The sequence below is a fragment of the Nanorana parkeri genome, unplaced genomic scaffold, assembly GCF_000935625.1.
Source record: "Nanorana parkeri isolate BGI_ZX_2015 unplaced genomic scaffold, ASM93562v1 scaffold36, whole genome shotgun sequence".
NCBI lineage: Eukaryota > Metazoa > Chordata > Amphibia > Anura > Dicroglossidae > Nanorana > Nanorana parkeri.
The window spans coordinates 2,991,065-3,008,208 of NW_017306304.1; the positions used below are offsets into that span (position 1 = coordinate 2,991,065).

At 39.1% G+C, this 17,144-nt stretch overlaps 1 protein-coding gene across 1 annotated transcript in view; it reads left to right on the top strand.

Moving 5' to 3' along the window:
* Nucleotides 1–17,144, top strand: part of COL25A1 (collagen type XXV alpha 1 chain) — a 429,660-nt gene that overhangs the window by 341,487 nt on the left and 71,029 nt on the right. Inside the window, exons 16-18 of the mRNA XM_018569899.1 lie at nucleotides 859–891; nucleotides 1,115–1,150; nucleotides 7,604–7,648. Coding sequence (XP_018425401.1) covers nucleotides 859–891; nucleotides 1,115–1,150; nucleotides 7,604–7,648 — 114 coding nt within the window. The remainder of the gene's footprint in view (nucleotides 1–858; nucleotides 892–1,114; nucleotides 1,151–7,603; nucleotides 7,649–17,144) is intronic.

The following is a 17,144-nucleotide window of genomic DNA, read 5'->3' on the forward strand; positions in this document are numbered from 1 at the left end:
TTGCAGCCGGCTCACTTTTTTGTGGGGCAGGAGGGGCCCTCCGGCCACTTTTTTGTGGGGCCCTCTGGCCACAATGCGATTGGCCGCGCGGGATCGCAAGGCACATTATGCCTGCAGTCCGGCCGGGTCCAGTGCGAACAAAATAGTGCTTGCAGCATTTTGTTCGCACCGGACCGGACCACAGGCATAATGTGCCTTGCAATCCCGTGCGGCCTATCGCATTGCGGCCGGAGGGCGTGGCTTAGGTGCCATTCACTTCAATGGCCCGCCGCGCCCCCTCCTGCCCCACAAGAAAGTGAGCCGGGCGCAATGCGAGGCAGTGCGTTCTGGCAAGAATCAGGCCGGAACGCACTGCATCTGGTATGAACGGCCCCTTAGGGCTAGTTCACAGCAGATGCAGTTGTGATCCAGTCTGTTCAGTTTAGCAGCTGCATCCAAATTGCTTCACAATGCTTTCCAATGGGATTTCTGGTGCTCTGTTCACACCAGTGCAGTCTCTTCCGATGCAGTCAGAAAAAATCCTGCTAGCTCCATTTTAGCTGCATTTTATCACATCAAAACAGATTGCACTGCAGCTGCACAGATGCACGCAGTTGTGATGCAGTTCTGGTGTGAACTGGCCCTTAATCACAGAAAATACAATCTTATCTTTTGTTTTTTTCTTTTTTATATATTTCTTTCTTAATGCATTTTATTCTTTCCAGAAGTGAGCTTGGCATGCACTTATAAAAAAAAAACAACTAACTTATTGCTTAATGGTAGACTGGATAACTTATTCTGAGTACGTTTTCCCTTTTATGGTCTATTTTTTCTTTAGTGGATTTCAATATTAATTTTTTTTAACTTATATTAATATAGGGAGATCCAGGGTCCTCAGCTGCTGGCATCAAGGTAAGTAAATTCAATATAAATATTAATAATATTAATAATAAGACCAGATTAATGTACAATAACTGTCATGATTTAGTAGCTTAGTGAATGAATAAGCCATAGCGAGATAATGAAACTGCTATTTTCCACTTTTCTGGAACTGTATAAGACATTCTGACATAGCTATAACAAGTTCTCTTTTTTATGTAAATGAAAGTATTTCAGCAGCTACTTTCTGTTGCAGGGGGAGCCTGGAGAATCAGGACGTTCTGGGCATAAGGTAACACAGAGCTGGACTTTACCATGGGGAGTGTCTAAGATACTGTATTGTACAATAGGACTAAGCAATATTAATAGATCACTGAAACAGTAATGCTATAAAGATACAGGAAGCATATCAACTTGTCAAAGTTTAACATAATAGAATGTGTCAGTGTGATATTTTGAAGCTTGTCTTGTATGAGAGTTTTTATAAAAATTGTACGCCGAATGTTATGGAAAACCTACAGAAGAAAATGAAAAAGTTACTGTTTGTAGTTAAAGTGGTACCTAGCTTAAGACCCCTTTTTAAACGAATGCCCCCCTTATATTTGCATAGAGATCAAATCTTTATCTATGCTCTATCAGGGAACTAAGTCAACCTATTTAGAAATAATTATTGTTATACATTATATTACAAGATGTATTTAATAAGAATGCTAATGACAAGGGCAGTGCGGATATTGACAGATTTGATATTTGCATCATAACTTTCCAATTTATAAGATAACTTTCAAATTAATAGATTCCATACCTTGCTAAGAAGCATTGTTTTTTTTAAATTTTCAAATCATTTAATATTATTTTGCTGATACTCTTTTAGGTTTTCCAGTTATGTGTTTTTCTTTCATAGGTTTGCAAACTATTGATGATTTGCTCAGCTTTTAGCTGCTTTTAAATGCTCTAACCTGTGATTGCTACACCTGCTTTGTTTGGGTATTAATACTGCATGTCTAACCACAGAAAATAACACCAAAATCCTTCTTGTGGCAACAAAACTTTTGAGTTGTGCTTCACTCTCATCATTGAAGAAGTTCAGCAGTAACATGAATTATTTATTATCAAACAGTATGGAAAAAGAACAAAAGCAAGGGAGCCACACTACCACTGTGAATTATGTAGCATATATAGCTTCATGCAACATTAGAAGAAACTCCTTACTACAGTTTAAGACCCTGTTAAGGGGATCTCGTATTACCCCTAAAACTGCTGTGTGTTTCATATATTTATGTGGAGAGCCCACTAGAAGTTAAAGTGGAACTTTAGGCAAACCGCTACATACAAAACAGCCCTGCAGTCTGCACAAAAACAAGTGAGCAACAGCAGCTCCTATATTTCCATCTCAGTGGGTTCCTTTTAAAGGAGTTTCATGCTAAAGGGAGCAGCAGGTGGAGGACATTAGTTGAAGAACTTGACAGCTCTGCACACATTCAGAACAGAACAGACATTCAGCAAGCACACATATTCCAGGTTCATTGTTTTAATTTGGTGTATGGAAGGTAATGATATGAGAAAATACTTGCAAGTTACCCCAATTAGCTCAGTCATGTATAACTCCACAATTTAATATCTTGGTCACAGTTATGGTGCTATTCTTAAGATGGAATTATTATGGAAAATAGCATTTTTGGTTCATTCTTTCAAAGGAATCCTATTTTATAATTTTTGCATTTTTTTTAAAAACAAAACTAATTAACTTTAATTTCAAATTGCATTTGTAACTATTGTTAAAATATAATATAGATGAAAGACTAGGACCTACTTCAAAGTAGGATTCCAGGAAAACTAGAAATTTGCCTTTTGTGAGAGGTGCTCTATTTTAATGCTTCCTTTACAGATTCCACCACTGGCCTAATGCTACAACCATAAAAGACTCCACCCGGGAACGTGTGGGTTCAAATTTTGCTACTTGAGGCAGGGAACCCTTCATGTTGTGTCATTAAGGGCCCAAATCATTAAGGGCATCTTCAGTTTCCTTGTGAATCTCCTATAAGTGACCCATAGATCCTGCAACTCCAATATCTGACCTTAAATGCAGGCTGGAACACAGAGACTTTGTCAGATTTGCTGCATTGGTTGTGGACAAATGGGATATCATCCCAACACAACAGGTTCCCTGTTGATTTAATGTAGATGGCCTGAATAATTGCTGTTTAAGTAGCACAACAAAGTTCATAGTTCATAAACTACATTTTCAGTTGAAAGATCAGAAGTACAAAATATTACAGTTTGCTACAGTTCAGTTGGGGATATGTAAGACACTCCTATGACAACAAATGCATTTTCGTACGTTACATAAAAGTTACTAGTAGAGGCATTGAGAGGGATTAGCGTTTCACTCTTGCTAACAGTCCTGAAATTGAAAGTAATGCCTCTTATTTTAACTGCAGGAAAAGGAGAGAGGGGCAGCAGTAAATATAACTATACTGCCACTATATTGATGGAGTGGTTTAGTTGGTGGTTGCTGCTTAAAGCAAACCTATGCTTTGTCATGTAGGGACAAGCAACAGAGTGGTTTGAAAGCATGGTCCCCAAGCAGCTTATATTTGCCTTTCCTTTGCTCTCCTACTGCTTAATTCATCCATCCATCGGGAGTGAAGAAATACCTGGTACCTCTGAGTACAAAAGAACATATAAAACACTCTGTGATAACAATTGTGCTTCATGTTTTTTTCCATTGTTGCCACTTGCGGATGAGAGACAAGCAACTTTGTGTAAGCTCCAACTGCAAATCCAAAAATTACTTTCCTCTAGCTAAATGCAATTACAGGGGGGGCAAATGAAGTTAGACTATGTTACTTGGGTGGGGGACATTAAATCCAGCCTGTTGATTTCCTCTGCATGGGCAAAGCAACCCCTGCCCATTAGTTGAATCTAAACTGGCCAAATTACAGAACCCTTTATACATTTTAGCCTACATATTAGGTATGCACCGATACTAGTATCGGTGCTGATACCGAGTATTTGGACGAGCAACGATACCTTCCTCGATACCGGAACTTCCGTTCAACTAACGGAAATCCAGCCGTTTTTTATCGATCCAGCCAAACAGCATGGAGGTGGTTTTCCAGCCAATCAGGAAGCCAGGCAGCGGGTAATGACCCACCTGTCGGCTTCCTGATTGGCCAGGAAACCGGCTCGATGCTGATTGGCCGGCTCAATGTTGATTGGTCATGAAGCCGGCTTTTCAGCCAGACAGCTGGCTCAATGCCAATTGGCTGGGAAACCAGCTTCCTGGCCAAACAGCATGGAGCTGGCTTCCCAGGTAATCAAGAAGCCCGGTGGCGGGTAATGGCATGCCTGATTGCCCAGGAAGCCGGCTCCATGCTAGCGGAACTACCGGTATCGGTACTCAGTATCGGCGAGCACCGAAATATAAATATCGGTATCGGAAATATTGGAAAAAGTGGTATCGGTGCATCCCTACTACATATCTACATGTGTAGGAATTTAATTTTTGTTCCACTCTGTGGTTACTTCCTCTCCTATCACGTAGCTTGGCTCCCATAATGCATAGCAGCTTCCCCTGTTCTTTTGTGTTACATTGTATTTAGGTTGGCATACTAAAGCCTCCAGATTGGATACAAAAAGAGCATTTTGAATGGTCTCAGGTGATAAAGTTCAAATCTCTTCTGCTGTTCAAAGGAAAGTAGATGATAATGTGATTTATCCAATAGACTTTAAAACATTATTTTGCATATCAATTTTAACATTTATCTCACTGTAAGTTTTAGGTGTAGAATAGAAAACGTCTTCCCATCCAATATACACCTAAGAATAAATTACATATTTACAGATATAAAATAAGCTGATAGCTCTTTCATCATTTTTATATGATTTGTTTTCAGAGTTTCTTTGTCATGTTCATTACAGTAGGAATACAAAAAAAAAAAAGGCGTGAATGTTTCAAGATAAAGGTTTAGCTTGTGAAAAAAGGCATTTGTTTAGAACTGTATAGTTCCCAGGTAAACAAATTACTTTCCAATAGTTTGAAGGTGAAAATTATGTTTGCTACATTTTTTGAAGGCAGCAATCACACTTTAGATCATTTTCTATAATTAAAGTATTTTGTATCTCAGAATACAGAAAGAGAAAAGTATGACACCGGAGGCTTTTGTCTTGAAAATGAAATGGCAAAGGTTTATAACTCAAGAATATAGGGAAAAAAACTTGTTCTTATTCATACTGGGACAAAGATAAGTGTTTCTTTAGACATAACATATACACATTTCTATAGTGAAATTTTTGAATATACATAATATTAATAAATGCTTAATCTTGATAATACAGTAATGATAAGGAGGGCAGACCGTGCACTATAATCTGCTATGCACACCTATCTGAGAAATAAAACAATACAGGAGTTATATTTATGATGTAAAGAACCCAGTCCACATACTAGTTGTGATTCCTCTCACCATTGATGAAAATAATCCTACAATCTGCCTAGTATAATTGTCATAAGATGTTAGCAGTTACTGTCTTTCTAGCAGTTACTGTCTTTCTTAGCCATGATTGCATCTCAGAGCTTGAATTCTACACAAGTTAGCGGTTTAGAATCAGGCACAAACTAAGGGACATGTAAAAAAAAAAAATACACATTCGTTCAGGTTTGCAACCTCTCGCCTCACAAGAATTCTAAAAGACTGTTATTCACTGTTTTTTCATGCATTTATAAAGCTAGCAATAAGCGGGCAAAATATAAAAACAACAAAGTGCCTTTGAATAGAGAAGGATTAGTGGTTTATCAAAGTCTGTGCAACACTGACAAACTAGAGCCAAACCAAAAGACAAAACAGGCAAACCTGGACAAAACTAATCATAGTTTACTTTATTAGATTAGTATCTTACTACATTAGATACTTACAGGCAGTGGTGTTATAAAGACGCATTAAAGTGACACTAAACTCTAGGTCAATTTTAAAATTGCATTCAAGTACCTTAACTATTAACAAAATGTATCTTATTTATGTATCATTCAGCTGTAGATCCTCAAATCATCTCTGAATTGGTGCTGACAATGTCCTTCTGTCTGGATGGCGGCTCCTTTTGTTCCTCATGGTCCCTGTGTGTGTTGTAAAGTAGCCACCACTCCAAGCTCACTCCTGTGATGGACTACAATCTCATGTTTAGTTAGCTTAAAGTTATAGTCTATCATGGGAGTGAGCTTAAAGTGGTGGGTACTTTAAAGCACACACAGGGATCATGGGTAAGAAAAGTAGCCACCCTCCAGAAGGAAGGACAGTGTCAGCATGAATTCAGAGATGATTTGAGGATCTAAAGCTGAGTGATACACAAATAAGCTACATTTTTGTTAATAAATAAGATACTCGAATGCATTTTTTTTGTGTCATTTTAATACTGCAATTTGTTTTCTAAAATTCCGATTCCTGCACATTATAAATACAGCAAGAGTGGTTGAGAAAATGTGCAACCTAAAAGGTGACAAACTAATGCATGGAAAAACTAAATCCAATGACAGATCAAGCTTTTATAAATACGTCAAATTCTAAAATGCAGCAACCTAACTATTCTGAACCTTTCTTTTACATAATTATATTGTACTTTTGCAAAGAAGGTACAGGGTGGCCCCATAGGGTCATATCATTAAGCCATTTTATAAGAAATAGAAACAGATTAAACAGTATAACAAATCAGTGAGCTGACACACAGATTTGAAAGACAAAATATAGGCCAACATTATACAGGTAATAAGAAAATGCATATAGATTTTAAGGAACACAGAGGACTTCATGTCCAAAAGCTGTAACAGCATAGTGCAACTGAGGGGGAGGTCTAATGGGTAGAATGTGATGAAAAAAATTAGTTAGAGTCTTGGGTGGTTATAAAATATGACAAAATCTACAAGAGGGAGGGAAAAGGCATATTCAAGCAACAACTCACTGGAAGGGTAAGGTAGAGTGGTCAGCCCATCGGTGGAAAATTAAGTAGGAAAGAGGGAATAGGGAGTGAGAAGGTCAGAACTGCTCTGAACCTTTTTTCTAAAGCTCGGTAGCATAATTTTTTGCAGCTCAACATGGGGATTGGGAGGAACAAATGAAGAGGAAAGACAGCACGGAGTATACAATCAGTGCTTTCTGCTTCTGATCTGCACATAGTTGAAGTATGTTATCTATACACATTTCAGAAATGCATAAATGAGAAGCAGGTAGTCACGTTGTTATAACTAGAAGTACTGCCTTTTCCAGCTTTAGGGAGGATTGTGTTGTACTTTGGCACTGGGAAGAAGATTGTGTTCTTCTATGGGTCAGTAAACTATTAGTTCTTCCCTGGTTGCAGGTAGCTATTGTGAACTTCTTTTTATATAAGAGGTTATGAAATGTTTAATGTATTATCTTGTCATAATTACATTGTGTCATTGTAAGCAGACATTGAACATAGGTCAATAGAAACTCTGTCCAGGTAGGAGATTTACCACAAAGCAGTTTGCTGTATCTTTTGGTATACATAGATATTTTTTAAGAATCATGAAAGTTATTCATTGTAGCCAACCCTGCTCTTTGCTCTTCTTCTCAAGCAGACAGTCTTTTACCATCTGCCGGTGACCAATAAAAACACTTTATTGCCACAGTTGTGCCTTTGTGAGGGTATAAAATCTGCTGTTACTGTTCCATTATGTCTGCCCTTTTCTCACCACAAGAACATCTTTTTCTGTAATATGATTTTTCTTTAGGGTGAACCAGGGCTTCCTGGGCTACCTGGGCTTCCTGGAATAAAGGTAAATTGCTTTTTGACAACACTGTACTTCTATAACTGCATTCATCCTTATAGTGTATTCTAAAATGTCTAGAATTATTGTCATTTCACAATGTCATATACAGGTTATAGACACACTGCTTAACCAACTTATAAAGATATATTTTTTAAATGAAATTATATTCTCACCCTCTTGTATGCTGCATCCCAATTCATTTCACACTGGCTGTGATATTTTTTAACCATCAAAAAGAGTTATAAACTCTTGTTTGTGAATTTTCAAGATATCTGCATGAATGGCTCTTATATAGAGACCTAATCATAATAATAAAGGCAGTGTTATTACACATAGCTAATTTTTCACCTAATCATATCTTTATTGAACATATGGTTTAGAGCCTCTTTATACCTTTGCGTGCAATAACACGCTTTTTAACACATGCTTTTTATGTGTGTGTTGCACTTCAACTCACACAGAAAACATTCCTGCACTTTTTGTTGGCAACACAATGGACAGGCCACTAACATCTGTGCATTTTGGTGCACTATAGCGCAGGCGGATTTGGCTCTACTGTATATGTGGGTTGGGTGCCATTGGGGTTACAACCTGCAAGCGAATGGGTGTGGCACCAGCCTTAGGGTTATGACATTTGGACAAGCAAGTTATTAACCATTTGCTGACCGGGGTGTTAACCCTTTCGCTGCCAAGCCCTCCGGAACATTTTTCAAATCAGCTGAACACTGAGAACCTGGCGGAGCTATTAATTTAAAGCTGGCGGAGCTGGCACACTGAGAACCTGGCGGAGCTATTAATTTAAAGGGGACAGTCTGCTGAACAGTTCTACTATAAGCTGATGGTCGCTAAAGCGACCATCAGCTTATAGTAGAACTGTAAATGCCAGGTCCGTACGACGTACTGAGCTGGCCAGCTGGAAGCACTTTTGTAGCTCCGTACGACGTACGTCCTTGGCAGCGAAAGGGTTAAACCCCCTTCCAGTCCAGGCCAGTACTGAAATGAATTTTTTGGGGACACATAGAGCTTTCTTTTGGTTGTATTTAATCACCACTAGAGTTTTTATTTTTTACTATATAATGAAAAAAGAACCAAAAATTTGGAAATCAAAAACCTGTTTTCCCTACGTTATGTTATAAAACATTTATTATTACCCAATTTTTTGGTAAAATATAAAAGACCCCCGTCACTTTGGGTAAATAGACACTAAACATGTCAAGCTTCAAAATTTTTATATGAGACTTACATTTTTTTTAACTTTTTTATTTTTACACTTAACTTGATTGCTATCGCATAGGGGAATAAAAATCCCCCTATGTGATAACCAATATACAATGACAGGCCCTGTTTATGGAGACATCAGCGGTCCCCAAGACCCCTAATGTCACCTTGGGACCCCCAAAGAAGCTGATGAAGCAGATATTTGCTGCTTCTTTGGCAAGCAGCCAGAGAAATGACAGCTAAAGGCGGAAGTGATGTAGTACACATCACTTCCGCCTTTAGAGAGAGAAGGAGGAGAGTTCAGCACTGGGGGAAATGCTGATCTCTTCTTCTCTCTACTAGTATCCGCTGTACCGGTGTTCTCAGTCCCAGGCACCACAGGGGGCACAGTGGTGCCTGGGATAACCGGCAGCAGCAGCGGGGGGGAGCGGTAAAAGGGGGGGGCGCACTGTGCAGGGTCATACAAGCGATCGGCCGAACGCTGGTATGCAACAGCATGTAATGGCTGTTTACCTTCCCAGCAGAATTCTGCTCTCACACTCCCGCTAGCAGAAAAAAAATCACGTAAATGTACATCCACCCGTCAGGAAGCATCCGCCGTCCGCCTGTATTTTTACAATGGGCGAATGGCAAGGCATTATAGCAAGGCATTCCAATCAAAGAGTTAGATTTTCATGTTAATTCAGGAATGAGTGTGACTTTTCCTGCAACACATAACACAGAATTTAGTTGAAATGCAATATTGCTCATTTAAAATTGATTTTCAACGTAAGGAGAGGTCTTAAGTTGTGGGTGTTCAGAAGTATATCGTACAGAAAATACTAAAATAAAAGGGGGGATTTATCAAAACTGGAGGAGACATAATCTGGAGCAAATCTTAACTGAACAAACTGAATAGAGAAGCTGTTTAGTTGCCCTGGGCAACTGCTCCAGATTTTGTCTGCTCCAGTCTTGATAAGTTCCCCTCATAGTGTTTTTGAGGTGGTAAAATAATAGTCCCTTCAAAAAAAAAGTTGCTGAAGAACCTTGAGTGTTTAATGGCAGGGTCAATGTCTTGTGGACTGATAAAACAAAAGTCGTACTTTTTGCTAAATACACATCATTAACATTGAAAAAAAAACAAATGCATACCAACTTTGTCCCATGGATAAAGCAGAATGAAAATATAATGGTGTTTAATGGTTTTAACTGCTTTTGCTCCTTTATGATGTCAGTGCAGCTATGATGACGTGCTATCAATTTACAAATTGTGCAAGGGTGCTATTGGCCGTATGTCAGTTTATCTGTCTGTAACCTAAAGCAAAAGAAGCTGGGTCATCCAAAATTACAATAATTCTAGACAATAAAGTAAATCAACACTAGAGTGGCTCAAACAAAAGGAAATTGTGTGTTCTGAAATGACCAAGTCTTGACCTCAGCCCCATTTAAATGCTTTATTGTGATCAGAAGCAGCCTATAGAAGACATTCCAAAAAAAATGGGTACATTGAAACAGCTTTCTAAACAGGAATGGGACAAAAGACAACAGCTATAAACAGTTATTTGTTAAGGATGTTGTTCAATTGAGGGGCTTCCAATAGCGACTGGTTAACATCTGAATTTTATTTCTGCATAATGAGGTGTTAGTTGTTGCAATAGGCTGTCTATTATGAATTCATAGCATGCCAGATCACATAATTTAGGAGACATTCTTAAAGAAAGCTGTACGTCCGTAAGGGTTCACAAAGCTGATTACAAATTCTACAGACCACATACACAAAATGACTTCTTTGCACATTCGACTCAAGTTCATAAAATGTTTCCACAGCAATATTGAAAGAAGTCGTGCTGTTTTATTTTTACCTGTCGTTCTTTTCTATATTACTAATGCGTTTTTGCTTTCTTGTTACAAAGTGAAAGAACATTTGATTGCAGAATCATTTGAACATCTTTACACCGTGTGTGTGGATCTGCTCTTATATAATTAAGTGATGTTCCACTTGAAATGTTAAGACGTACAGAGAGATGTTCCACAGAGCCCTGTTACAAATGTCATTGTTAGTTTTCAAGGGAACTAACACTTGTAGCAAAATGTTAGGGAACATTAATATACAGAAAAAAGCTTTTTATGATTCATATGTATGTCTGCTGTGTTTGTGTTAATGTACAGTAGTTGTGGGCAACAAGAGTATTTTCTTCTTTTTATTGTAGACCAGTAGAAAGACAACAATAGCTCCCTTTCACAGTCTTTTACATTTGTTCTATGCATTTTCATTTCTATGACTCTTGAGACTATGCAACCATCCTTCTATGTATAGTTTACCTCCTACCAGTGTCTGGATATGCTAAACAATTGTAGGCATTGACAGAATATTGACTGTTATAAATTGACCATGATTGTTTAGTGCAGTAGCAGGCATCCAGTTACATTTTTGAGGGTCAATATGTCCTATGCATCCTGTGGAAGGCCATGCCTTATACTATTTTTTTATTCTGATGAACAATTGATCGCTTTCTGCATCCTGTTGGTGGGATTTCTGTTTACATCCTTGTATGTCATCAAGACTAAGAAGGGCAGGAAATGGAGGCGCATCTTCCCTACTTTACTCAGCCAGCAATTGTTTTGGAAACATTGTAATCAGACTATAAATTATCTCTGAGACCACTAATACCTGAGAATTCCACAAGCATTAAGTGCTTGTTAATTGCAGAAATGCGGCATTTTTACAGGCAGTGGCATCACAAGGGGGGTGCGGCCTTCACTGGGGGACACCATCAGAGGGGGTGACACCAAAATGACTGGCAGTCAGTTGGGTGTCAACCCCTCTGAAAAGTCATGCATTTGGTCATGGACCGAGAGCCCGACAGCTGCATGAGAGAGACCTGGTGGCATACCTTATCCCACAAGATGAATGTCCCTCCACTCTTTGCTGGCTTCCATCACCAAGATGGTTGCCGGCAGTTAAAAGAGAACTATAAGGTAACCTTTTTATCCCATAGTTTTGTTAAGGGTCACGGGAGGACACATACTAGCATCCTTCTGTGACCCAAAGCTCAGTATATAAGGAGCTACAGTTCGCTATATACTGAGAGCGCCGCAGCTGGCACGGAACCCGACAATTCTGTTGAGATCCACCCAGCTGCATGAGTGACAGCTGGCTCTGACTAACTAGAGACAGAGCCAGCTGTGCCCGTCCCCTTCCCCATCCGTTCTCCAGTCAGCATTGGAGGATCGGGGAGGAAGGGGGAATCCCTGCGGGGAGTGGTGACTGATGGTCACCGCTCTCTGCAGGGAGATGATCAGAATGTGAGCGAGCGGCGGTATGAGTTAGCTCACCTGCCGATCTATAAAGCCGACATGTGACAGTTTCATTGTCACACGTCAACTCGAACTTTGAGGTTGAGTGAAAATCACTCACCTCGTACTTCTCCTTTAAGTGCGCGTGAGGTCATGACGCGCGTGCATAAGGACGTGCCACTGGGTAATACGCGGTGGCCGCACCAGGTGACACCCGGCATTGTGACGCTTCTGGTTACAGGTACATAAATTTGGGTAAGCTTGGCAACATAAAACTAAAGAACTCCCGGATTTTGAAAAAATTAACCCTTGTAGTGGGACTAACCCCCCAAAATGATTTCCCTCATTATTTCTGAATAAAAGCCCCCAGCCAATTGCTTGATTTTGATCCATGCCAAATTTTAAATAAATAAAATTAAAACGTTTTTATTTAATGTAGTTGTGGGGTTTGGCCTGGGGCTGGCTAGGAAGAAAACTGAAAGGGTTTTATAGATTTTCAAACTTTATTTTCATCTTCATCACTTATTGAGTTTTAATGTGTTGTCAGGTAAAGGAGTTTTAAAGTCCTAGCATATACTATCCTGTTATAACATCAGCAATGTAATAGGAATACATATTATTATATTTGTTTTAAAAATGCAATCAAAGCTTACTTGAAAAGAATCCCTTTATATGAAGTGAGTGCTGCCTTCTGTTTGCCCATCACTTTCAACAACTTCCTGTTTTTCCAAACTTCTAGATCGATATGGTAATTAGGAGCAGGATGGAACTTATGAAAATGAAATAGAGATACATATTTAGTTTTTGACCTTAGATACCCTTTAATTCTTTTGCTGCCACTGACGTAAGGCCTACAGCGGAACACAACCTCTTGCATCTGGCCTACTCAGTAATCCTTGAGTCGGTGGCTTTTACTGTTCTGCTATAAGCTCATGGTCACTTTAGTGACCATGAAAGTATACCAGAACAGTTCCACTGATGGCCCCCTGTAAAATAATAGCTGTCATCAGTGGCTAAAAAGCCGCTGATGAGAGCTATTAACAAAAATTCCAGGCGCCCCCTCCTGCGCTGGCACCGCAGTGGGATGTAGCAGGGAGCGCTGCATGTCAGGATGGCTGAGCACTGAGGAGAGCAGAGCCAGGATCGCCGGAGGCTCTGTAATCGTTCATGGCTGAGCAATTCAGGATGGAGAGTGGAAGGATCAGTATATCTGTGATATTTACTGATCATCTGTGTGCAGAGCAAGCACTGGAGTGATCAGCTGATCTCTCCAGTGTTTGTAAACAACTGGGGACACATAGTACTATGTGTCCCCAGTTATGAGTGAACAGGAAGTGCTTTACATCACTTCCTGTTCATTCATGAGGTTTTCAATGGGTAGAAGCAGCTCAGTAAAGAAGTTTATATTCATAACTGGATGATAGTAAATGTTTTACTAGCTCCAGTTTGTGAATGAATGGGAAGCCTCTATACTGAGTACTTTCCATTAATTGAGGGCTGAGGCTGCAGAAAAAGAAATTGAGGACTCGGTGTCCTCAATTTCGATTTCAAAAAGGAAATGTCTGGGATCTGTTTAGAACCCTGATATTTCCCCAAAGCCCCCTATTTCTAAAATAACATTAGTTTAACTGTGTGGCAGCGCATGGCAAAATGTTGTGATGCATTGCCGTGCGTTGATACGATGTGTTGCGATTAAATGTACGCATGTATCATTTTATCACAACACACACACCAACACAGTGCACAAACAATTTCTAACATAAGTCGCTTATTTACAGTATTGCATTAGTTCATTTTTTGACCGGTTTGCAAAAAAGCATAATTTAACATTTACAAATATTTATTATTTATTAACACATTTTTATATTTTAGATTAAGTCGGGGGGGGAAAAATTGTGCACTGATACTGATTTTAGTGTGCTTTTATCAATGTAATTGTTCATTTTTATCGGTTTAATATTGATTTGATAAACATTTGCGCTATTATAGCAGGGCCTACAAAATTATTAGCACCATCTCTTTATTTTACCGGGCCTGTGCTTTCAGAAAATATATGGTTTGGGTGGTCTTTTACAAACACTAGCAGCGCAGCAATAGATAATCAAAACAATGGGAAAAATTGCAAAAATGGTGTGGCCAGCTGAAGTTAAAAGCGTTCCAGAGGGCTTCGCAGTGAAAGGGTTAAGCAGAGGGCCCAGGGGGGCACCATTGTTTGGGCACTGCTTAGGGCATGAGCTGCCCTCAATGCGACCCTGATAACAGAACATATGTAGTGGTAAAGCATGAGAGTATGCTGTGTACAGTAGTTAGTAATTAAATGCAAATAAATTAATGGCTTTCCTCTCAGCAAGAATATTTTAAGTGTAGTTAGGGTATGCTGAAAAAATGCTTCTAATTGTTCACAAACTGCATATCATTTGACCAGGCTAATAAGCACACAGTAAAAAAAAAAAAAAAAAGTCAGATATCATTTCATATTTAACATTTATATGCTCTTGGTTTGTTTTCTGCCTCAGGATGAATTAGCATTCACTATTAAGTTATATATAATACCTTGTAATAGATACACTTAAACAAAAGGACTTAGAGCAAAGAGTGATCATTTACTGTATCCAGTAACAACCAGAAAGACTTCAGCAGCTGTAATCTAATGGAAACAGGCATGTGAGTGGTTGATGAAGCTTACTGTATATCATTTATTGTACCCCATGTTATCAAACAGAAGTCAGTATGTCATTTATATTCACAGTTAGGAAATAATTGGGTTGCTACTGTGCCTGTTGATTGAAGCATAAGTATCTTTAATGTATTTTAAAGTATACATGCATGAACAGAAATATGTTAAATGCATAGTCTTTTCTGAAAATTGCCTGAAACCTTTACATGTTTCTCAGTGATTAAAAAAGACATAAACCAGTTTATCGGAATTGCATAATTTGTGCATAGAAACTCTTGAAGTACTTCTGTGTTATTTCATACTAATTTTATCATGGATGTTTTCAAATAAAGACCAAGTATCACATTTTCACCTTTTCATAAATTATCATAGTCATTTGATCCCCATTAGTACAGTATTGTATGTTCATAGGGGACAAATGTTGGGTTTTGTTTTACTCCATCCAACTGGTATGTTGGATGTGCTTTTAATGAGCCCCACCTAGCGGCACACAGCAAAACTGCCTGTGGATATGGCCTTGCAGCTTCAGTAAACAGCAGATACAAATGTTATCTCGCTATCCTTGGTTAGCTGCCTGAAGATGAAGATTGTCTATCGATTGCACATAGAGAATGGAGCCAATTTTAAAAGAAAGAGCAAGTAAATAAACTCTTATATCTAATCAGTAGAAAAAAAGGACAGCTATAAATAGAAAAAAAAACATGAATTATGGATGTAATCTTGATTTTTTTTTTGCTTTGATTTTTCATTATCTGTTGGAATTTTCCTTTTTCTGCCTTTTTTTCATCTTTTAGCTTTCATTTATCTGTCTTATCTGTCTTATCTTCACTTTCCTTATCAAACCATATTTAATTTTTGACCCACTACATTCACGCTCTTGACCTTAACATTTTTCTCTAGTCAGTTTAAACACTAAACTCAGGAGTTAAATCTCAAAAAATGAATTCAAGTACCTTAAAGTGACATTAAATTCAGAGATAACTTGAGGATCTACAACTGAGTGATACATTAATAAGATACATTTTTGTTAACAGTTAAAGTGACACTAAACTCAGGAATTTTAAAATTGCATTCAAGTACCTTAACTATGAACAAAAAATGTACGTTATATGTGTATCACTCAGCTGTAGATCCTCAAATCATCTCTGAATTAGTGCTGACACTGTCCTTCCTTCTGGAGGGTGGCTACTTTTGTTCCCCATGGACCCTGTGTTGTAAAGTAGCCACGCTCCAAGCTCACTCCCATGATGGACTACAATCTTATGTTTAGGTTAATAATTTGTATTGAGATTGTAGTCCATCACAGGAGTGAGCTAGGAGCAGTGGCTACAACACACACAAGGACAATGGGAAACAAAAGTAGCTACAAATAAGATACATTTAAGTTAATAGTTAAGGCACTTGAATGCATTTTTAAGCTTTAACTCCTGAGTTTTGTGTCACTTTACTATTAACAAAAATGGAGAAAAGTAGCCACCCTCCACAGGGAAGGACAGTGTCGACACCAATTCAGAGATGATTTGAGGATCTACAGCGGAGTGATACACAAATAAGATACATTTTTTATTAGTTAAAGTACTTGAATGCATTTTTAAGATTTAACTCCCGAGTGTAGTGTCACTTTAATGATAATGAAATGGATTATGTTTATTACTCTTGTCATTGATATATATCCAGTGGTTGCTGTAGAGAATTCTTGTGTGACTATCATGCTACTTATGGCCATATGTCCTATAGGAACCTTTAAAGGAGAACTATGAGGTGAGTGCTTTTCACTCGCCTCATAGTTCTAGCCGACCTGTGACAATGAGACTGTCACAGGTCGGCTCCGTAGATCGGGAGGTGAGCGAACACATACCAGCGTTCGCTCACCTCTCGATCCTGTCACGGCTCTCTTCCGTGACAGGGGAAGGGCTGGATTCCCCCCTCCCCGCTACGATCCACCAGCGCTGGCTGGCGGAACGGACGGGGTAAGGGGCGGGTACAGCTGGCTGTGCCTCTAGATAGGCAGAGCCAGCTGTCAGTCACGCAGCTGGGCGGATCCAGACATAATTGTCGGGATCCGCTTCAGCTGCGGCGTCTCAGTATACCGCGAGCTACAGCTCGCGGTTTACTGAGCCTAGGGTGACGGGAGGACGCTAGTTTGTGTCCTCCCGTTACCCTAAGGAGAACGATGGGGAAAAGCCTTAACCCCATAGTTCGCCTTTAAATTGTCATTTAGTTGTCAGTTTTCAGAATGTGTATGCAGGCCAAATGAATCTGGATGTGATTCCTACTTGTTTAGTGTTATGTGATCATGGTAGTCAACTCCCTGTGATAAAAACATAAATG